Raw genomic sequence first — 22673 nt, 5'->3', positions numbered from 1 at the left:
AAATTTCCGGCCCCAAATGTAAATTTAAATATTAATTATTAAATGGTTTTTAAAATTCCAGACATTATGTTACTGATTTGCTTTCATAGTTTTTATTGTGTAGAAGAAACCACGAAATACAAATAGCTCTATTTATCCTGTATATTACACGGGACGTACAGTAAAAAGCTTGCGTGTATCTGGAAGCAAATACTGCCTTCCACTGGTGTTCCAGTGTGTGACGCTTTCTAATTTCCCCAGTGACTGATTTTCCAATGTCCTCAGATTGGTCTTCCACCGATCCTGCAGTGCATTGTGGTTGCATTTGAGTAACAAAAATATGGCGGATTCGGACGAGCCGTAAGTAGCTAGTTGCCGAAGAAACAAGCAAGAAATAGCAAATAACTGCCCGAACGATGCTTTCAAATCTCATTAACCGATGAAAGCAACGCATGAATCAACCTTCTTTTATTCTCTCTTTTTAGGGAGAAGAAAAGAAGGAGAGTAGTGGAGCTGACTGAGAAGTTAGTAATGATTTGCTAGAACTGGCAGTAGGTTTGAGGTTAGCATACTAGCTAGCGTGCAATGCACACTGCTGCACAGTCAAGGGCTAGACTGTCAGCTAGTTATAAACGTGATTCCATCTAAGGATTTGTTTATGGGCTTTAGGAGTCACGTAGGGTTGTAGTCTTCTTGACTACACAGCATAGGCAGCTGAGCTAAACAAGTTTGGATACGTCAATGAACTAACTAGTTAAGATAGCTACTGTACCTAACTAACTTGGCAGATGAGCTGTATGGTCACAGCTAACTGGCTAGTTAAACAAGCCTACAGTGATTTTTAATAATGAAACAATTATACATTGTCCTGTCCTCACCAAAAAAATGGCAGTGACGTTTTTTGGCTATGATCCTTTGGACACCATCTATTCCTGTGGGCAGGTTAGCTAGCGAAGTTAATTGAGCTTATTCTGCTGACACCACTACTCGAGCTTGTCAAGCTTACACAGTCGCCTTTACTTTAGCATCACGACTATTCTGTTCACCATCATTTTGTCTGAAAACAATTGGTTAGCTAGCTAGCCCCCCCCCTCTGTATATTGAAACAACACAATGTCAAGTTCACACTTAAGTTTAAATCAGCTCAAAAGCAAGTATTTGCATATATGTATTGTGCTGCACATTAACCTTCAGATATGCCGTACGTCATTTGCATGCTTTGTTGTGGAATTAACTTTATGACTTTAGGAGTTATGCAATTTTTAAGGAGATTGACTCAACCTTAATCTCTATTTATCCAATTCAGCTGAACTTTTGTGATGTTTACAGGATGGTGGTGGATGGTGGCAGTGGAGACCGGGGTGAATGGGAGGGCCGATGGAATCACATCAAGAAGTTTCTGGAGAGATCGGGACCTTTCACCCATCCAGATTTTGAAGCTAGCACAGAGGTAAAGTGGGCATCTTAGGTATAGTACAGGTACTACACCTGTACTGCAGGTGTTGGATTTGAACATAGTTGCATGCTGATACTGACAATTGTTTTTATTTCCCATGTGTTCTTCACTGATCCCTTGCACATCCCTCACAGACTCTTCAGTTTATATTGGATACCTGCAAAATTCTTGTGATCGGTGCAGGTGGCCTTGGATGTGAGCTTCTTAAGGATCTGGTATGACTCTAACGTCCATTTCATTAGACTAGATTTTACCTCTAAAATGATATGGCCTATGTAGTTTGTAGTCTTATTTGAGGTATAATTCAACTAATTGTCTTTTTCTTTTCCTTTGTACCAGGCTCTGTCTGCATTTCGTAACATACACGTTATAGACATGGATACCATTGACGTGTCAAACCTCAACAGACAGTTTCTCTTCAGGTCCAAACGTCCTTAAGACTGAGTTCCTTTCTCAGTTTCTATAAATGTTATATAAGTCAATATGGCAGTTTTTTTACTTTTTACTTTTGTTTATTCCCATAGACCTAAAGACGTTGGACAGCCTAAAGCAGATGTTGCAGCTGATTTCATCAACAGTCGTATTCCAGGATGCAGTGTAGTCCCGTATCCTATATACAAGAATGATATGCTGTGGGATTTATCATTAAACATTTTTTGGGGCATTTTTTATTTGTTATTATCCAGCAACCACTCAATGAAAGAATCCTTGATCCTTGTTTAGACATTTCAAGAAAATTCAAGACTTTGATGAGACATTTTACAGACGTAAGCCCCAAAGTTCTTTTTGATCTTCACCAAATACTGAACATTTTAAAATTAATTTGGTCCCTTCCCTATCCTTTCCTCAGAATTCCACATTATAGTTTGTGGACTGGACTCCATCATTGCCAGAAGGTGGATGAATGGCATGCTGGTACATATCCCTCAAATCCATTCTGTATTTAAACAGTTAAGAAGAACTTGACTGCTTGAATTTGAATGATTGTATGCCTGGTTGACTGTAGCTGTTCATCATTTCCTAGCTTTCTATGCTGGTCTATGACGATGGAGTTCTCGACCCTAGCTCCATCATCCCTCTGATCGATGGAGGAACTGAAGGTTTTAAAGGCAACGCTCGGGTGATCCTGCCTGGCATGACCGCCTGCATCGACTGCACCCTGGAGCTCTACCCTCCACAGGTCTGCAGCCACTGTCTTCTCAACAAAGTACCATGAAAGCGGATGATCTATTCAACCCATTCAACCAGCTGAAGTATGCCCCCCCCCCCCCTTATGCTAAAACCTATTGATTTCTCTTGTCAGATCAACTTCCCCATGTGTACGATAGCCTCCATGCCTCGGTTACCAGAACATTGTGTTGAGTATGTCCGCATGCTGCTCTGGCCTAAAGAGAAGCCCTTTGGAGGTGAGCATACAACTGCGTGGCCATAAAATGTTCACACTTCTAGAAACATCCCAGTGAGTGTTGTTATTGTGTGTTTGTATGGTGTGTGTTTGTACACACAGACGGTGTGGGTCTGGATGGAGATGACCCAGAGCACATCCAGTGGGTGTACCAGAGGTCTTTGGAAAGGGCAGCAGAGTTCAGCATCACAGGAGTGACCTACAGACTCACCCAGGGTGAGGACACACTATCCCTGTTCTTAAGTCTCCAAAGGGATCTGACCTAGAAAAAGAGATGATAAAAGTATCCTTTGTTCCCACTTGAATCAGTATATACTTAGGACAGATAGTTGCAAATTGATAGATAGTCTCTACGTAGGGTACTTACAATGTACATGCTCTTTTAGACCCTTGTGTGATATGTTAACCATTGTATGCCTGTTAATATTTACTTTATATCTCAATGCAGGTGTTGTAAAGAGGATAATTCCGGCTGTGGCATCCACAAACGCGGTCATTGCTGGTAAATCATAACATTTTCAACCCTGCGCCTGTCTGAAACTTAACAGGCTGTTGGATGTGGTTAACTATGGTACAGCACTGTAAGTGTGTCAATAATATTGACTGTTGGTACATTTATACTGTGTTCCTTTAACTTTTAGTTTTTCCTTTCATTTTAGCGGCCTGTGCCACAGAGGTTTTCAAAATAGCATCAAGGTGAGCTCTTGGTCCCTGGCTGACGGTCATCCAAAGCAGTCATACATGAATATGTCTAAAGTCAATGTTATGTTGATTGAGGAACTCCTGCTTTTCTACATTATTTGCAGTGCCTACATTCCTTTGAACAACTATATGGTTTTCAATGACGTTGACGGTCTCTACACCTATACGTTTGAGGCAGAGAGAAAGGTGGGTTCTTCTGCTGCTTTCAGATTGTGAATGTGATGTAGCTACAGTACCAGCTACTCAGTTATAGACCAGCTGTTCTGTGTTTGTGATGTCCACCTCAGGATAACTGTTCAGCCTGCAGCCAGGTGCCTCAAAAGCTGCACTTCCCCCCCACAGCGAAGCTTCAGCAGCTGCTGGACTATCTGACAGAGGACGCCTCGCTGTAGGTTCAGCTGTCACGATACTACAGAGCCCACATATTTTGTGCTCTTTACACCGGCTCTGTAATTAAATTAAAGTGTATCTTGTATTTTGTTGTAATGTGTAAAATCATGACTTTTTTCAGACAAATGAAATCGCCTGCTATCACAGCAACAGTGGACGGAAAAAACAAAACATTGTACTTACAGGTGATTACCCACATTAACATTTTAGTCATTTAGCAGACACTCTTATCCAGAGCGACTTACAGTAAGTACAGGGACATTCCCCCGAGGCAAGTAGAGTGAAGTGCCTTGCCCCCAAGTACACAACGTAATTTGGCAACTCTTTTGATTAATATTATGATTCCCTAACCGCTCAGCCATCTGACTCCCACATTACTTCCATATTTTTTATGTTTCTACCTTGAAATGTTTCCGTAAGCGTTCTAGCCCAACACATCAGTCCTAGTTGTCAGACCTTTTTATCTGATAGCCTTATGAAGATTTATTTTTCTTTTACAGAGTATTGCTTCAATTGAACAGAGGACACGTCCAAATCTGTCTAAAACGCTGAAAGGTGAGATTATTGAACTATATTTATTCAAACTAAACATGCATGCAGTATAGTACTGTGGGATACTTTTGGCACTGAAGTATTCTGCAACACTTTACATCAAGGCTACATAAACTACAAATGTAAGTACATAGCAATACCTATAGTACCAACATTGTCGTTACATAGTACTTCATTATAGTTGATCTTTAGTAAGTTATTACGCAAGTGAGACTTTGGTGAGAAGTTGGGCTTTCCAGTGGTAAGTGGATATTATTAATGATCTTGTTTAATACACAATATTCAACTCCCCCTTTACCAACACCTTCCATATTGTGGCTTCTTATACTTTTGTAACAACCTATACCACTAACTCTTAAATAGCAATGACTATTTTCCTACAATATTGTTCCTACAGGTCTTGCTATGTATTACTGTACTGTAAAGTACTATTGCCTTCGTTTTCATTCTGGGAATAAGTGGCCATCCTTCTAAACTGGTTTTGCCCTTGTTTATTTTAGCTAGTTAGAGTTGCGAACTCTTCTGCTCTCATTTATCCAATGATTTTATTAATGTATACTTGTGTTTTTTAGAACTTGGTCTTACAGATGGACAGGAGCTGGCTGTAGCTGATGTCACCACTCCCCAGACCTTAATCTTCAAAATCAGTTTCACTTCATAGGACATATTCTTTATAACAGTTATAAAGGTGTATTTAAGTACAATTATGTAAATAGGAATGTGTCCATTTCTCTTATTGATTTGTGCGCCCATATCTGATTGCAATGTTTCCAATGACATGTTTTGGTGATGCTCTTTTACTGTTAAGGATATTTACAGTATGTGTAACATGCACTGTAAACTCACAACCGCCGTTACATGGTGAAAAATAGGTGGTTCATTTAAAATGGTGATACTCTACTTCTGTTTTTATTTATTTTGTTAGTGTTTTTATTTGACCTGCAATTACTCTGGTACTCCAGAAACGAAAGAGGTGCAATGTAAACAGGAAATAAATGTTTTCCTATACACTGACACTGCCTTGGGGGTGTGTCTTTGTGGAGTGTGTGTTGGATCGTTTATCAGATATTTTATTGTACTGTTCTGTGGCTAATACACAGTATTCTGGATTAAGAACATACTTTGCGAAGATCCGTGGCATATTCATGATGACACTATCAAAGTAGGTCATGAGACTTGACTGGCTCACTGCTGGCTAGTTCATCAGCTCGGATAATTACGTCATGGTGCTACGTGGAAAGGAAGTGCTAGGCTAGCTAGATGGCAAGCGTACAGTAACCAAAACATTGCAACTTGGCAAGCTTCAACACCAAGGAAGAAAACAGTCATGCCTCGACTAAGGCACGGAATTGACCTGCGATGTATGGATTTTCTATATCTATTTATTTGGCACTGACGTGTGAATGTAGCAAGCTAGCCAGCTAAATTTGTTCACGATTGTTATGGTGATTGCTGCTTCGCCATCCAAGCCAAGCAAAGGACTGCGGAGAAGCTAGCGCGTTAGCTAGCTATCTAGCTAGCAAGCAAACCAGACTCGATTTTATAACAAACTAGCTTGTGGACCAGCTTGGTGACTACATTGGCTTTTCTGGATGCAATTGTGTCTATCTCTTTACATAACCAGATTGTCGTTAACATGTGTGATATGTCTGGTCAAAAAGGTGGTCTGCTTTACTAGCTAGCTAGCTACCAGTACAAGCCAACAGTATTATTAGCAAAGTGTGCTAAGTTAGCTCGGACCAAAACAGAAGAAGAGCAAGAATGAGTTGGTTCAACGCTTCCCACCTATCAAGTTTTGCCAAACAAGCATTAACAACAGCTCAGAAGTCCATTGACAGAGTCCTGGATATCAAAGAAGAGGACCAATGGGCTGACACTGTAGTAATGCCTTATGACGGTAAGTCGGAGATTTTGTTTGTTGCAATACAGCATGCAATATAATATTAGCCTAAGGGAAATGTGATAATATGGTGCTCTGTCTTGTCCTTGTTTTGTTGTTAGATTTACCTGTAAAGACTCCATTAAGTGGAGGATGGGGGATGACTGAGTGGGACCCCCCTGCAGAGGAGAACACAACTACCCCTCCCGTGTCGTCTGAGGCAATCACCACCCCTGTCACTCGTACAGTTGTGGATGAGACTGAGAACTTCTTCAGTGCCTTTTTGCCCCCAGGGGAGCTACAGGGCAGCAAGAGCACTCATGTGGTGTCTGTGCCACCTGCCAAGTCCCACAGACGGCCACAGGAAGATGAAGAGAACGGCACAGATGAAGGGGTCAAAGCTGAAGGGGACCCTCACCAGCCAGGGCTGACAGAGCCTGACAGTCAAGAGAACTGCGAGCCTGGTGAGTGCAAGGAAGTCCAATCTGAGCCTATAAAGTCAGGGCCTGCTGCAGATACCGCCCCTATTCACCCAGACCCTCCAATGCCAGCTCAAGACGATTGTCTGGATGACTCGGACAGTCAGACAGTCATGGTAGAAGAGAGCTTGTTAGATGCGGATGTCACAGCTACCGTCTCTGAAGATTCACCAGCAGAGCAGTTACTGAACCCTTCAGACCCTCCCCCTGCCGATGACGTCATTGACTACCCTGAATCGTCTGGTGTTTCTTCTGAACCCAATAACCCCTCCCCAACCCCCTCTCTACTTACACCCCCTAAGGAGATTCTTTTAAATCCCAAAGACCCCAAAGCAGAGGACAGGCAAAGTGATACCCCTTCCCCCCAGTCAGTGCCTTTTCTTCTGGCACTTCCACCACCAGTGACATTGAGGTTTTGGACCACGAGAGTGTGCTGAGTGAGAGCTCGGCCAGCTCAAGGCAGGAGACTGCAGAGGCCAAGGCAGGCCTCCACTTGATGCAGGGCTCCTTCCAGCTGCTCTCGGCCTCTGCCTGTGGAGAGTTCCCTCGTCTGGAGGACTACACCAAGCTGACTGAGAGCTCTGGCTCGTCCTCTGATGCCTTTGAGCGCATCGACTCGTTCAGCATGCAGTCTCTCGACAGCCGGAGCGTCAGCGAGGTCAACTCCGATGACGATATCCCTGGAAGCAGGACCCTGGCATCTGTCACTTCTGGGTCCACTCCCACACCTGTTCTGCCAGCAGCAGCACTGCGAAACCAGGAAGACAAAGAGGAGAAGAAGGAAGAGGAGAAAGAAGAAGAGGAGGAGCTCTTGGAGATGATGAAGGAGCAGTCAGTGGATGAGATGGAGGAGAGCGGACGCAGTGCCACACCTGTGAACAGTGAGCAGCCCGAGGAGCTGACTGAACAGGAACAGGAAGACTCGGAGGCGGATATATCTTTGTCTGCTCCCCCAGAGGATTTTATTCCACCAATCACAGAGCAGAAGCGAAGTGTTTCAACCTGTCAGATTCTGGAGCTTCAAAAGGTAGACAAACTTAGACTTTTTCTGCTTAACTTGTAACACCAGACTTCATTAATTTGGCACAGCAAAGCTTTATTTACTTTACAAACTTAATCTGTCTTTGAGAAGCACAAGTCTTTGCTGATGGTTGCTGTTCCCTCCCTAGACAAGGTTGCCTACCACATTTCTTATGCGTGTGATTTAAAGTCATGTCCTCTGCAGGTGATTGATGAGCTGTCAAGCCGTTTGGAAAAAAGAGAGTCTCAGCTCTTGGCAGCCAGTAAAGACAAAGCAAGACTGGAGGAGGAGTGTGACAACCTTAAAGAGTGAGTTTGAGAGTCACGATACCTCATATATGACATTGACAGGCAGAAAGCACCATTCCATAAAGGTGTCTATGATAAACGGCTTTAAACCTGTCATGCCATTGCAAATATTTGCCTCACTCTCTGTCAAACAAAAACGCAGGTGTTGCACATCGTACAATCGTGGACAAGTTCTCTGTTCACTCCCAGGCATTGACTGAACGCATTCCAACGTTTCAGAAGTTTCCAATATTCATTGTTTGATTGAAACTACAACAATTCTATTGGAAGGATTGTGAAGCCATATAACTTTGTTTATTGTGTGTGATGTTTGTGACTGATGGCTGCGGCAGTGAGGTGGTCAGCTTGAAGGACGAGAGCTCCTCAGTCCAGTCTCTAAAGGATGAGTTTACCCAGCGCATTGCAGACGCAGAGAGGAAGGCCCAGCTGGCCTGCAAGGAGAGGGACATTGCTAAGAAGGTAACACCCAAGCCTACAAGCACACACCTGTAATTTCCGGTTCAATCGGTTCAGCTTTTTCTTGACATTTATCTCGGAATTCCTCTGTAGGAGATAAAGAACATGAGAGAGGAGCTGTCCACCAGACTGAACTCCAATGAAACCATGGAGATCATTCGTGAGAAGGAGGACCAGATCAGAGGACTTCTTGAGGAGGGTGAGTTATACAGGAGGATGAAATCTGTCATAGGTGTCAGCCATACGCCAGGTTGCCGACGTCTCCTTACTTTTCTCTTAGGTGAGAAGCTGTCCAAGCAGCAGCTGCAGCACTGTAACATCATAAAGAAGCTGCGTGTGAAGGAGAAGGAGATTGAAGCGAAAATCACCAATCAGAACAAGAAGCTCAAGGATCAAGAGGAGGAACTGAAACACCTGCAGCAGGTCTCTGTCTGTTTCCACTGTAGCCTACTACCCTCACTTTCTGTTAGGTGAAAATGTTGTATTGGATTGGGGAGTGGTTTGTTGGATGTCTTCTACAGGTCATGTCATTGTGTGTTGTTGATTTAATAAGGAAAAACACTGGGAACACATGCAGCTCCATCCAGCTTTCTCTAGCTTCATTGTTTCCTCTCTTCTTAGTGTCTAGTGCCCCCTAGCTGCCAGATTCCTCAGTCACACCTATACTAACCCCACAGTTGAACCTGAGGGTCAGATGGCTGAGCGGTTAGGCAGTCGGGCTATTAATCAGAAGGTTGTTGGTTCGATTCCCGGCTGTGCAAAATAACGTTGTGTCTTTGGACAAGGCACTTTCCCCTACTTGCCTCGGGGAAAATGTCCCTGCGACTTACAGTAAGTACAGGGACATTCCCCCCGAGGCAAGTTCCCCCCGAGGCAAGTTAAGAGCATCTGCTAAATGACTAAATGTAAACGGGACCTCACAGGCTGCAGTTTGGTATCCCTTTGTGTGGATAAGAGGGCTTGAACAATGTTTCTTGGCCGTAGGTTCTGGATGGAAAGGAGGAGGTGGAGAAGCAGCACCGTGAGAGCATCAAGAAGCTGAATGCTGTTGTGGAACGCCAGGAAAGGGAGATGACCTCCCAGCGGACCGACTCTGAGGAACTGCAGGAGAAGACCAGGAGCCTGCAGGTTGCCCTCGACAACTCCTACAAGTAATCAAACACACCCCACCTCAACTTGCTGGTGTCTGTGGAAGAAATGAAAACAGAATCGTTACCGTAACACTGATCTTTTCCACCTGTAACTGTAGCTATTCTGCAGATTGATCTTGTGTAGTGACGGGGTATTTCTCCAACTGCAGGGAGCTCGCTGAGCTGCACAAGGCCAAAGCCACCAAGGCCAGTGAGGTGCAGGAAGCGGCTTTGAGCAGGGAGACCCAGGCCAAAGAAGCCTTGAGTCTGGCCCTGGAGCAGGCCCAGGAAGAGGCGCGCATGCAGCAGGAGGCCCTCATCAACCAGGTGAGACCATTTGTTTGTGATCAGATTCATCTGACTATATAATAATTCTAGCTCTGTGGGCATAATACATTGAGGTCCAGTCCTGAGAGCAGCCCTCTCGTTAACCCTGTGTGGCCCTGCAGGTAGCTGACCTGAGGCTGGCTCTGCAGAGAGCAGAGCAGCAGCAGGCTAGGAAGGAAGACTACCTGAGGGAGGAGATCAGTGAGCTGCAGCAGGTAACTTCATGTCCATACATACTTGGTTCCCCAACACACTCATGACCAAATCAGTTTTTAAAGCCGTTCAGTGTATGCTTTTGCTATTAACCATCAAAAACAATAATAGTTGCTGAATGACTGATGTGCTGCCTTGTATTGATGTGATTTCTGACTGACACCATAGAGACTACAAGAAGCTGAAACCAGGAACCAGGAGTTGAGCCAGACCGTGACCTCAGCAACACGACCCTTGCTCCGGCAGATTGAGAACCTGCAGGCTTCCCTGGGGGGGCAGACTGCATCATGGGAGAAACTGGAGAAGAACATCTCAGATCGCCTAGGTGAGAACTCTGCCTTTAACTGACACAAAGTTTCACAGGCTGTGTTGTACAACTTAACAAGCAGCAATGTTTGTTCTGTTCTTGTCTCTCCTTGTCTGTTCTTGAACTCTGACCAGTGGATGCCCAAGCCCAGTTGGCGGTTGCAGTGGAGAAGGAGCGCGCAGCCACGGATGAGCTACAGACAATCAAGGCCCAGCTGGTCTCATTGGAATCCCAGAATTCCTTGCTCCGTCAAGAGAAGAGCCGTGTCCTCTGCCAGCTGGACGCAGAGAAGGGCAGGAGAGAGAAACTGGAGGATGACAGCAGCAGGTACGTGGATTTACTGAAAGATTATACCATTATTGATTGTAGCCTTTTGTTTATGATTTCTTGAGGTTAACCGACTAACTATCCATGACAAAAGGTCAGTCTGTGGGATATCCTGTGACCTCAACAATTGTAGATCTCTTTTTATAGTTTGAATCTGTCTGGTTTTTGTAGAGAACATATTGAGCTAGAGAACCTGAGGGGCCAGCACAATAGAGTCCTGGAAGAGGCCAAGAAGGAAAAGGTATAGTATGTTCCAGCCTGACCTTTCAACATCACCAGGTCTGTAGGAATACTTCCTTATACACTGCTGTCTTCTCCCACAAGCTGCTAATGACCAATCAGCTAGAAATGGAGAAAATGAAGGTGGAGCAAGAGAAGAAAAAATGCTACCTAGCACAAGAGGCCCTCAAAGAAAAGGTAGATTTTTGGGGGCGTTCTTTTTAAAGCAATTGACCTGCTATTGAACACAATTCCTAAACCAATGTAGCGTGTGAATGAAACAGTCAGGTGATATCAGATGATGTTTCCCTCCAGGAGAGGAAGGTGATGGTCCTCTCTGCAGGGGAGCCCCCAGCCTCCTCCACACCTTCCCTGTCCCGCTCCAACTCTGTCAGTGGGATGGAGCACACTGGCCTTCACAACTCCTTCCTCTCCCTGGTACTCTACCCTGACAGAACTCAGCTCCCAGTCCTAGCCCACCTACCATTTGACCAAGCGATGTCATTTGTTTCAGTGATAATAACATTTCAGTGGCTCATGTTTGTTAGGATGACCCTCTGGATCACTCAATGGGGAGCATGTCCATGTCTATAAGCGGGACCAACCTGTACGAGGCAGCTCGGCTAAGTGGAGGCTCGAGTGTCATTGAGAACCTCCAGTCACAGCTCAAACTTCGAGAGGGAGAAATCGCGCATCTGCAGGTAGCTGGATCCAGATGAACACAACATAGTTGTAGCATTAATATTTGATGTTTACCGTGGATGTATTTCATGTATCTTTTTTTTATTTATTATTATTATTTTTTATTACAATTCTAAACTACACTTTATTTCTCTTTCCTTTTTTCTGCCCAGCTGGAGATCTCTAGTCTGGAGAGGAGTCGTTCTGTCATGGCAGAGGAGATAGTGCGACTAACCAATCAGAACGATGAATTAGAGGACTCGGTGAAGGAGATCCCCAAGCTGAAAGTTCAACTAAAGGTGAGCAGAGGATCCAATTAAATTAAACAACTTAGTAAAATAGACGATGGGATAATTTGAGTTGTTATGGGGGAGAGGAGGGTGGAAGATTCAGTTGTTTTTACAATGTTTTTCTACAAGAATCCAGGTATTCTTAACAGACACAGAGAAGTAGTCACTGTTTGTGTGTGTGTGTGTGTGTCAGGACCTGGAGCAGAGGCACAACACTATCCTTCAAATGTACGGGGAGAAAGCAGAGGAGGCTGACGAATTGAAGCTAGACCTGGAAGACGTGAAGAACATGTACAAAACCCAGATCGACGAACTGCTGAAGAACCAGAAATAGACTGACCGCTCCTCACTGCCAGGACAACAACTCATGGACAGATACTGTCAAATAAGAATTGACATTTTACTGATAGTTTGATTGTGATTTCTCAATAGTGTAGTTTTAAGAAATTCCATCTGATTATTTTTGTTTCAAATTTAAATATCAGAAAGTCTAACTATTAAATAAGGAGTAATGGATGGATGGTACATGGGTAGCCAATCAACATCAAAACATATACAGGTACATTCAAGAAAATGGATATGGAAATACTCAGTACAACTAATTGCTTTTTAGGATTGAATGGCTGAAAGCAAATTGGACTATCAAGTTATATTGACAGTTTATCAGTTTCTTCTTTACAAGGCATATTGATTGTCAGTATGTCATTCTGATGGCTCTAGATCTTTCATAAGGACAATGACATGATCATGCAGAGTATTTATTGGTCTAGGAAATAGACAACAAAGGTTTGTATGGATGAAAAGGAAGTAGATAATGCATTTTACACTGTGAAGGACAGTGGGATCACTGCTACTGGACTTTATTTTATTAAGAGAAGCATTTTCCTGTCAATTAAATTTTCTGTTCATCTGAAATATAATATATTTTGGAAAATAGGCAGGTGATTGCACTAAATTGTAATCTCTTCATTTGTGGCTAGGCCTAAATGTAACCTGAGACTGTTAAATCTGTCAAAAACACTTGCTTAAACGTATGTATGTTGATCAGAAATCAGGTCGTGAATCATGTGGAGAAATTGTCTGATGCTTCTGCTGAACGTTCTGAAGATTTTGCTCTGTACAGATATGTAAATAAACATTTAGTGGGATGGTGACTTCGACATGGCTAAACAATTTTCTCGGGACCAATGTTTCTCAGGCATTAATTGTACATTTTTAAGTCATTTAAAAACATTCAAAAATTAAGAACTACCCAGAATACAGAGTACAACTTTTTCGAATTAGACACTGAAATGGGAAGTGCTCTCTGGCCACAGAGAGTTCGCCATATTTTCTCAGTTATACTACAGTAGCTATAGGTTGAATTCAATTTTTCACGCAAGAGGGGTGCTATGCCTTGCCTATAATATCAGGGCAAGTTCCTTTCCTAAGAAATATTTTAGCATTACAATTGTACTGAACCCAGGATAGTAAATTAAATCGGATCTGTAAGCATTGGTCACAAAGTTGAGTTTTGTCGTCCAAAAGTGACATAGGCTAATATTTGGGGTTGAGTCATAGGTGTCACAGCCACAGGGGTCTTTAGTTGCCACACAACCCCACCTTGTGGCGAAGAATATACTGCATGCCGGTGTGAGGTTTCCGGTGTTATGGCGCCTTTCCTCATCAACATCTTTGAGAAAGAAGGTAAGTGTGTATTCGTTTTTCAGTTGTATGCATTTGTTTTTTAGTTGTGTTGATTCCTGAAGCATTTTTTCTGATTTAGGGTAGCCTACCTCTTGCCATTTGGAATACATAAGGTCCGTTCCCTACAACATATGCTACAAAGAATGTTGCCTTTCAGCGATGCAACATAATTCTTCTTAGGCTACTGTAGGTTTTAGACAGTTAAATTGAAACAACTCACTGAGTGTTCACTACAATAAAATGAGTTGTTGGTTGTAACTGGGGATATAGGCTTTAAACAATTCCTGGTGTGGCCGTTATTTTTGCAATATTTTACTAATTGTTGCTTTTACGAACGTAGTAATGGTGCGTTATTGTGAAGAGATTGGTTGGAATTTGAAAAACGAATTTATTGTACTAGTTTGATGGCACGATAGCAGTGTCAAATCGAACTGAATTACTTCAATTGTGCACCATGCACATTGTTCCAAGCAATCCATTCGATGGACTGTTGGAATGTACCCAAGCAGTCAAACGTATTAAGTAGGCCTCATTGCGATAAGTCCAAAAGTTTCGTTGTCAGTATTTTTTTATTGACAAACAAGTTTCCTGTTCTCACGCAGAACAGCATGGGAATGAGTCCCATGCATTTCACCTCTAGCTGTAATGGTTCACATGCACCCAAACTTGTTTTCGATGTCAACTTCCCCTATTCCTGCCGTGATTGCCCAAAACAATGGTAGGAAAAAGGTCACTAATATTTCCTGCAACAGGACCTCTCTTATAGGCTAGGTATTGAGATCTCCTTTGGGGCTGGTTCCCACACAAATCCAATACCCACATGTATGTAAACCGTGGCATTACTCCCTAACCAAGATTACAGTCTCCATCTCTCTCTCGCGCTCTCTCTCTCTCTGACTGAAGTGAACTGTAAGCAAGGACGCCTCTCTCCTATGGTTGCGTGTGTATGACTATGCTGCTGCTGGTAGCACTGGGCATGGTCTGTACTTACACTGTGGTCAGTGCAGAAGAGGCTGAGAACACTAGCCGCAAACCACCATTCAACTACAGTAGCTTCTCCTTGCCACCGGAGCATGTACCCTACTTCCTGTACAGCAACAAGAGAGTGGCCAAGATCTGTCGTCAGGATCCACTTTGCCCCTTTAAAGTAAGATATACATTAATACACCCTGCCATTTTTAATCACAGACACAACTCTTTGTTATGGTGTTATATTTAATGTGTTAAATTGTGTTCCACACGGTTGCCAAGTTCTTACAGGCTTTTCCACATGGGCTGTTCGTGATCTTTTTTTGACAATTCAACTCAGTTGAACCAAACGCAAGATAAACCCTGCCGTCTGAGAGTGGGAAAAGCTCAGGGCTTAGGCTTAAGAGTCAAGACAGCTTGCAGTGTTTGTTTGCTGTGTCAAGGAGGAATCGAATGGTCTAATCTGCAGAGGTATATGCAAGATGTATCACCTCCAGGTTTGCTCATTTGCTTTTTTATGTATTTTGTTCACAATAGGATGCTCTGCTGGATGTTTCAGCTTGTTGGGGCTATGAGAAGAAATGTGCCCCAGAAAACCGCTTTAGCTATCCTGTATGCACCAAGGTGGACCCTGCATGGTACTGTGTTCACTACTGCATTTGCAAACAAAGAAACCGTTATTCTTTTCTTTTAACCTTTAACCCATACTATGGCTCTAGCACATCCTCTAAACCCTGATTCATAGTCATAGAAAAATGCTGTGGCATTCAATATTTTGCTATTTTCCTTGAAACAATATAATGTCCCTTCTTATTTGACCCAACCAAGATGTCCTGGATCTCTCTGTACCAGGGTCAGCTCAGTGGAGGCAGCCCAGGATGTGTTCTGGACGCAGGCAGACTTTGGTTACGTCAAGGAGCGCCTCAGTGAAATGAAGACTCTCTGCAAGGCCTCCAGTCCTGTATGCCCCTCCTCTAGTCTCCACAGTCCAGCTAGACGCAGGGGTCTGGAATCAACAGAAATAAACAATATGAATAAGCTAAAGAAAAAGCATACCTCCTAAATATCTGTCAAATGTAACCTCACAGCCCCATTTGAGGGGTGTGGTTGAGTAACGATAGCTCTAAACCCGCCATTCATTTTGGTTGTCTATTTCAGTGCTTTGAAAATGCTGAATTTGAAGTGTTGAAGTGGTAATGATGTACTTTTAGGAGGACTCGTCTCTGAAATGCTCCAGCCACACACGGTTCTGCCGGGCAACCAACCTCTACCTGGACCTACGGAACCCCCCGAGAGGTCATGAGAGGTCAGTGCCTCTGACTGGGTTAGATGTTGTGTGGGCCTGGGAGCTGAGAAACTGACCTTGTCCAGTGGCTCACCAGTGTTTACTGTGCAGGTATAAGGAGGACTTCCTTCAACAGGGAGAGATTGGAGGACACTGCAGACTGAACAAGAGAGCGCTGTCTGCAGAGGGAGACCACAAGAGCCCCCTACAGTCCTGGTGAGAACGAAGGACTAAGAACCACTCGTTTTGACGCATGTGAAGAATGTGCATTTGTACAATTTGGCACGTCGACTTCTCTCTCACTATAGCAAACACGCTGGCTCATTGACAGAAATAGTCACCAAACCTTTGCTATAGATAAATGTGTAATATTGGATACTTGTCGATAGTAAATGTACATTTATTCATTTAGCAGGCACTTTTATCCAAAGCGACTTCCAAGAGAGAGCTTTACAAAGTGCATAGGTCACTGATAATAACAACAAGATAGAACCAAAGCATTGCGGGTAGCCAAAACAAGAAGCACACATTGTGAACAACCAAAAACCCAAAAGATAGTAGAAATGATGCTGAATACCGTTCATCCTGGTCAAGGTATGCTGAACTGCAGACGTACACAGAGTTAGACTTCTACCCCACCGGGCACGAGCACTGTGATGTCATCATAGAGAAACCCACCATATTCATGAAGCTGGATGCAGGTGAGAGATCTTATCTCCAGCAGAGGACACTCTTGCACACGGATACTACTGAGAGGGATTGGTATGACAACTACCTGAATGTGTTCTTATTTCAGGTGTGAACATGTACCATCACTTTTGTGACTTTGTCAACCTGTACATCTCTCAGCACATCAACAACTCCTTCAGCCGAGACGTCAGCATCGTCATGTGGGACACGGTGGGTCCACTTCGTCGCCCACCTTCCATATCACACCACTTTTCTTTATAAAGTTGTTTCCCAGTGATCGTCTGAGAGCACACTCGATCTGCTGTAGCTCATATCCCACCGTGGTGTTAACGGACCTTGTTTGGTGTGTTTAAGTGGAAGGAAAACAATGTAACTCTAGTGAGTCAGAACTGGTGTTTCTCACTTTCCAAGGAGGTCACATGCTTGAGGAGTGGATCAAAGGGAAGCGTAGGTGGGAAACCAGAATGATTTATGGGAAACCTTATCCTGTCTATTGTCAACCAAACACCCCCACCTCCTCACCATCACAATTGTGGAGGTGAAGGAAGAGAGGAAGGAAAGAAAGAAAGAGAGAGAACAGAGAAGGAATGGAATCATCTGACAAACGATAAGTCTGGGCATGCCCATTAAACATGTGGTGGCCCTGAGAACACCAAGATAAGACAGACTTCCTCCAGACACTACTGAACCACAGCTCCAATTCAAGGGAAAGCATGACAAAACGATTTTAATATATTTTGCTGACTTATGACGGAAATTGGTATAGTGGCCCAAGGATGAAGGTTGAATTATGTGTTTGTTGTTTTTACTGTGTGCTGACTCACATGATAGCTCTTCATTAACTTACATACTGTCCCTATTGTCCTTCGTGTATGCTTGTCCTTTTCAGAGTTTTTATGGATATGGCGATTTATTCAGTGAAACATGGAAGGTCTTTTCTGACTATGATATCATCCATTTGAAAACTTTTGACTCTAAAAGGGTAAGTTCCTTGGTACATTTGTTTGAGCAAGAGTGCTTGCTTGCAATGGTGGGGTTATGCACACGTGAGTGTGCATACAGTACCTGTATGGGTGTGTGTGTTTGTGTGTGTGTATATCTGCCTGTCTGTGTGGGAGCTATGTGTGTTGCATAAAAACCTGAGCTATGCTTTGTTGAATAAAATCTATTTTATATTTTATCAGGTGTGTTTCAAAGACTCCTTCTTCTCGCTCCTCCCAAGAATGAGATACGGCCTGTTTTACAACACACCTCTGGTAGGCATCCCCTATCTCGGTGTATATTGAAAATGCTATGATAGCATTTCTTCATTTTCAGGAGATTTGAATGTCTTTGAAGAGCTCAGACTGCCACCGCCTGTCTGAGGCTCTCTTATTTTTTATAAAGTCAGCTTTTTGTGTGTCTTTTTTCCTCCCAGAGCCTTCCTCTTGCAGGGAAACCCTGTTTGGTCGTGTCATGCAATTTGGGTCAAATATTTATGTTATTTATTGAGTGTGTCCAGCTCCTATGTTATTTAAATGATAATTTCAAGGAGATTTGTGTAAAGATCTTATCATGTAAATATGTTAGCCTTGCAGAGGGCAGCCTTGAAGTGTGAAATATTGATATGTTAGCCTCATATCCGATGCTTTCGATTGCCCCAGCTGCGTACATCATGTTTATATTCATGTGCTCATATTTACGACTGCTGTGCTCGGGCCTATAAGAGTATATAGTCATGCAATGCTATGCATGGGTTTGTTTGATGTAGTTTTTAGTGTGTGGGTATGACATTTGAAAACTTGTATCTCATTAGGAATATGCGTGAGGTAGAGGGCTGATGGATTTCTGTGGTGTGTTGATGACAGATATCTGAGTGCCACAGTGAAGGGATGTTCAGGGCTTTCTCCCAGCATGTCTTACATCGACTCAACATTTCACAGGAACGATCCCAGGTAGGAAATACAGCATAGCATTTAAGGTCACTCTACCACTCCTTCCTTCACTCACTCACTCACTCACTCACTCACTCACTCACTCACTCACTCACCCTCTACCACTCACACATGGACAAAACACACAACCCCTCTCGAATATATCCCTCATCAAATACCATTAACTGGTTTTCTAACCACAACCTGAAAACATTTGACTGTCTTTACCCCCACCTGCTACAGTTGTGGTGCAACAGCTTATTCAGTATTCGCAAATGATTCAGAAAATATGCTAATAGCTCTGTGGTGAGATAGCAGCTGTAGCTCCTGGGAGCTTGATGACAGTTTTGCCTGACCCTGCTTCCTGCAGCTGATGAACGACACAGGGAGACATAGAGCTGTTCTCTCCACTGTTCTCTTCTCTGTTCTCTCCTTTGTTCTCTCCTTGTCATATTTGGCCTCCTCATCCACACTAGTTTACCTATTTATTCACCCATTTAAAAACACTGAAAGCAAATCATGCAGATTTTTATGATAAGGTTTTACAGAGTTGTTGGCGGATTTTAGAATGTGGTGTTTTAATGCTAGCTGTGGTGTTCTCTCTTGGCTGAGAGCACTGTCTCAGAGGGAGGTACTTATGCTGCAGGTGTGGAGATGCTTTCAGCCACTAGATGGCAATGGTGTATAAGATGGACTACCATTCTGTTTGTAGTCGAGGCTTATAATGCCCCGTTAATGCACATTAAAACAAGTGCCTTCCGGTTGAAAAGAATCTTTCCTGAGAATGTTCCATTCACCATCACATTTATGACTTTACATTAGAACATACAATTAAAGAAAATGTGAATGTACTGTATTTAATGCACTGTTTTATCCCCTGCTGCATGGTGAATATGGCTGTTCACTCATCCCTGGAGTGGATGAATCTGTGTTACCCTGGGCCAGACTGATTGATCAGTGTTTGTGTTTCTGCTTCCAGGAGGGGCGTGTTCGTGTCACCCTGTTAGCACGAAGCACAGAGTACCGTAGGATATTAAACCTGCAGGAGGTGAGTCCAGCACTGCCCACTCTCTTTCGCCCATCCTCCCTTCATCCCTCCCTCTCTGCTTCCTCTCATTGATTTACTGCCTTACGTTCTAAACTGGCCATTTAAAATCGTATTTGCTATAAACTGCAAGAGTAAAAGACCTGTGATTTATACTGCCGCTAGCCCTGTTTGTTTGGTCTTTCATTGATCAGAGAAAACATCTCACTGTGTCCCTGCAGCTCGTAAACGGCCTGAAGACTGTGCCTTTATTGGAGGTCAAAGTGTTGGATTACAAATACAAGTGAGTGAGGCTGAGTTTGTATTCCTCTGACAGGCCCAGTGGATTAATAGTGGATTAAAGGTAAGGTCCTGCCAGGAGGAAGGGCAAGGCAGAGGGACTGAGTGACAAGTCCATATTACCATGCAGTGCATGGCGAGTACCAAAGACTACATGTTGACACAGAGTAAAGGGTGTTGATTGTACATTGTAGATGTACTGTATGAGATGAGCTGTATGTCGTTGGTGAGAACGCAGTGTTGGTAATGCTGGTGTGTGTTTTTGTCTGTCTCAAGGGACCTTCCATTCCTGGAGCAGCTCAGGACCACCCACAACTCTGACATCTTCATTGGGATGCATGGGGCGGGGCTGACACATCTCCTCTTCCTCCCTGATTGGGCGGTCATTTTCGAGCTGTCAGTACACTTTTTGGGGTTCTGTTTTGAACTGTCTGTCTGTCTGTTTGTTGATCTGTCCGTGTCATGTAAATGTCTGCTCCTTTCCGTATTTAAGTGTAAATGTCTCCATCCATCTTTTTGCTTGGCTGCCTGTCTGTCAAACCTCCCAGCCTACTGAGGATGGTTGTACATAGAGGGGAAACTGGGACAGGTGTGTGTGTGTGTGTGTGTGTCTGTGTGTGCAGCACGAGACCTGGCTGCATGCTGTGCTCTGTTAGCCCTTAGTCATGCAGCATAACGGTGAAGTACAGCCCAATTAACCAGACATCCATCACGCCATCCAGGGCAGAGCTGGGAGGTTTAGGCCGGGGAGCTCAGGGGGGTGTAGAGGTGAGAGAGGTAGAGAAAGCAGAAGATGAAGTGTCTGCATCTGTTCTCCACAGATTTAATTGTGAGGATGAGAGCTGCTATCGAGATTTGGCTCGGCTGCGGGGGATTCGATACGTGACTTGGCAGAAAAGGGACAAAGTGCTCCCGCAGGACAAGGTGGGGAAACTCCAACCGGCTGTCTGCTGTAACGTCTGCTATAACCTCCAACACCTTCTGGGTCTCCACCCCAGATCCCTGGAGAGGCTTTACTGAGGCTCACCTGTAGCTGCAGCATTCATCACTACTGTCTGACTAACACACACACTTATACACACTGAGCAACCACAATAACTGGTCAGTCTCTGTAAATATATTTGCCTGTCAATCAATCATGATGTCTGTGTGTCTGACAAACACAGGGCCATCATCCCACTCTGGGGGACCATCCGAAGTTCACCAACTACTCCTTCAACGTGGAGGAGTTCATGCGTCTGGTTCTGGAGGCAGCTGACTATGTCACGCAGCACCACAGGTGGCGGTCGCGGCCTCGACGTGAAGAACTGTAGGTCTGCAGCACAGTGGGACTCATGTCTGGCTGCTTCCACTAACCCTCTGCCAACATCATTACTGAAAACAGTGTTTGTAAACACTTTGGCTTGTTTCCAAAGTTGAGGTAGACTTAAGGAAACACAGCATTTTCCAAAACCTTCATCAAAAGTATTTGTGTGTGTGTTGACTTATCAGCCAGAGCCTTACCTGTACCACTGTCATACAGTTACTATGTTAATCATGCTAATACTGGGCCTGATAGGCATCGAAGGGAGGACAATGATACCACCTGACTAACCTTTGCTCCTTGAATTTTTTTTATTTTTATATATATAGCATTTTAGTGTGTCTGCATGTGTCTTCATGTGTGCACTCCACACACTAAGCAGGTGTGTCACACACTACGTGTTTTAAACTGGTCAGTATTTTCCCTGACACATCAGTCGGTCTGTAAATGAATATAAGATGGCATTTGTTACACAGAATGTTCCTTTTGCCCACTGTTCAGCCACAGTAGCCCCTCATTAACTGGTGTAATGTCAGTGATATAACCAGACAACTTAACTTTCTTGCAGAGAAATTATATGAAAAATAATTAATATTATACTTCAACAGTATTCCAAAATGATCTGTGTGTGTTTTAAAGAGTATCAATGTTTTATTTATTAGTGTAATACAGTTCAACTGAGTCAGACGTTTCTGTCAAGGATGTACAAGATTTGTAATTTCATATTCAAAAAACGTAATATTTTTTAATAAATATTTTCTAAAAAGCTGGTATCACTTCTGCTGTTATTTTCTAAACCTTCGAATACAAATATTAGTTGATTTTCAATGTATTTAATACTTTTTTGACGTGTGACCTTGAACGTTGAAAATGGGGTATATCTAGAAAATATTTGGCAATTTCCGAGACAAGTTTGCTGTTCGTTTCATTATTTTAGCGCGGTTGGGCCTGAGGTAGAGAAGCTTTCCACAAAAGGGCACTAGTTCAATTTTCCCTGTCACCGCCATAAATCTGAATGACCTCAAAACCACCACACCCTGCGCTTTCAACGTGTACAAGGAACCACTGGATGGCAGTACAACACCGCACATGATTCAAACGTCAAAACAATGAGACCATTATCGTTCCTTTGAAAAGTTGCTTGTGGCAGCCGGTTAAAGACTAAAAGAAGTATCTTCCATGTTTAATCTATTGTTGATATCGTGTTGATGCTTGGTATGGTCCACACTATCTTTAATTCAAGTGTAGTAAGAGTTATCGCATCTGAGATTAAGACAATTTCAATTAAATAGATGTGTATTTCAGGACTATCAAAAACAGTCCAACTTTTGTATTACTGCATGCTAATCAGCCATGACAAGGCTACATATCTGACTTGCTCT

At 43.4% G+C, this 22673-nt stretch overlaps 3 protein-coding genes across 5 annotated transcripts; all 3 read left to right on the top strand.

Moving 5' to 3' along the window:
- The first annotated feature begins 221 nt into the window (after window positions 1–221).
- On the top strand, window positions 222–5498 carry uba3 (ubiquitin-like modifier activating enzyme 3). Of its 3 annotated transcripts, XM_084705014.1 has the most exons (18): window positions 291–339; window positions 465–503; window positions 1309–1429; window positions 1570–1650; window positions 1775–1857; window positions 1960–2040; window positions 2159–2202; window positions 2286–2350; window positions 2460–2615; window positions 2739–2841; window positions 2943–3056; window positions 3289–3342; window positions 3500–3536; window positions 3647–3728; window positions 3830–3930; window positions 4054–4117; window positions 4433–4487; window positions 5057–5498. In XM_084705014.1, the coding sequence occupies exons 1-18, from the start codon at window positions 320–322 to the stop codon at window positions 5143–5145; spliced, it is 1389 nt and encodes a 462-aa protein (XP_084561140.1). In that variant the 5' UTR covers window positions 291–319; the 3' UTR covers window positions 5146–5498. The 3 variants fall into 3 exon arrangements, with proteins under 3 accessions (XP_084561141.1, XP_084561140.1, XP_084561142.1); XM_084705015.1 differs by lacking the exon at window positions 465–503 and having other exon boundaries at window positions 222–339; XM_084705016.1 differs by lacking the exon at window positions 291–339 and having other exon boundaries at window positions 484–541.
- Window positions 5499–5566: 68 nt separating this feature from the next.
- Window positions 5567–13275, top strand: tmf1 (TATA element modulatory factor 1). The gene is given in 18 exon segments (XM_084705012.1): window positions 5567–6381; window positions 6486–7199; window positions 7202–7869; window positions 8068–8171; window positions 8504–8630; window positions 8721–8826; window positions 8908–9050; window positions 9612–9778; window positions 9928–10084; window positions 10207–10299; window positions 10466–10622; window positions 10739–10931; window positions 11103–11172; window positions 11256–11348; window positions 11466–11588; window positions 11699–11851; window positions 12005–12130; window positions 12315–13275. Coding segments are annotated over 18 exon segments (3471 nt in total). The 5' UTR covers window positions 5567–6245; the 3' UTR covers window positions 12456–13275.
- A 217-nt stretch (window positions 13276–13492) lies between these two features.
- eogt (EGF domain-specific O-linked N-acetylglucosamine (GlcNAc) transferase) lies at window positions 13493–22057 on the top strand. Its single transcript, XM_084706237.1, has 16 exons — window positions 13493–13807; window positions 14711–14954; window positions 15314–15414; window positions 15629–15737; window positions 15988–16082; window positions 16173–16277; window positions 16656–16762; window positions 16858–16961; window positions 17641–17733; window positions 17936–18007; window positions 18599–18685; window positions 19644–19712; window positions 19931–19992; window positions 20265–20384; window positions 20810–20912; window positions 21155–22057. Exons 2-16 carry the CDS (start codon window positions 14754–14756, stop codon window positions 21299–21301), a joined length of 1575 nt encoding a protein of 524 aa, XP_084562363.1. The 5' UTR covers window positions 13493–13807; window positions 14711–14753; the 3' UTR covers window positions 21302–22057.
- Window positions 22058–22673: the final 616 nt, after the last annotated feature.

The sequence above is a fragment of the Hypomesus nipponensis genome, chromosome 9 (genome assembly GCF_054491055.1).
Source record: "Hypomesus nipponensis isolate SF chromosome 9, ASM5449105v1, whole genome shotgun sequence".
NCBI lineage: Eukaryota > Metazoa > Chordata > Actinopteri > Osmeriformes > Osmeridae > Hypomesus > Hypomesus nipponensis.
This window is presented reverse-complemented; position numbering and strand designations above follow the sequence as displayed.

Bases quoted from the DNA above. Each gene is read 5' to 3' on its own strand.
- uba3 (XM_084705014.1), top strand. From the start codon at position 320: ATGGCGGATTCGGACGAGCC. The intron at 1,430-1,569 runs GTAAAGTGGGCA...CATCCCTCACAG, and splicing joins ATTTTGAAGCTAGCACAGAG to ACTCTTCAGTTTATATTGGA. The intron at 3,343-3,499 runs GTAAATCATAAC...CTTTCATTTTAG, and splicing joins CACAAACGCGGTCATTGCTG to CGGCCTGTGCCACAGAGGTT.
- eogt (XM_084706237.1), top strand. From the start codon at position 14,754: ATGACTATGCTGCTGCTGGTAGCACTGGGCATGGTCTGTACTTACACT. The intron at 14,955-15,313 runs GTAAGATATACA...TGTTCACAATAG, and splicing joins ATCCACTTTGCCCCTTTAAA to GATGCTCTGCTGGATGTTTC. The intron at 20,913-21,154 runs GTGGGGAAACTC...TGACAAACACAG, and splicing joins AAGTGCTCCCGCAGGACAAG to GGCCATCATCCCACTCTGGG.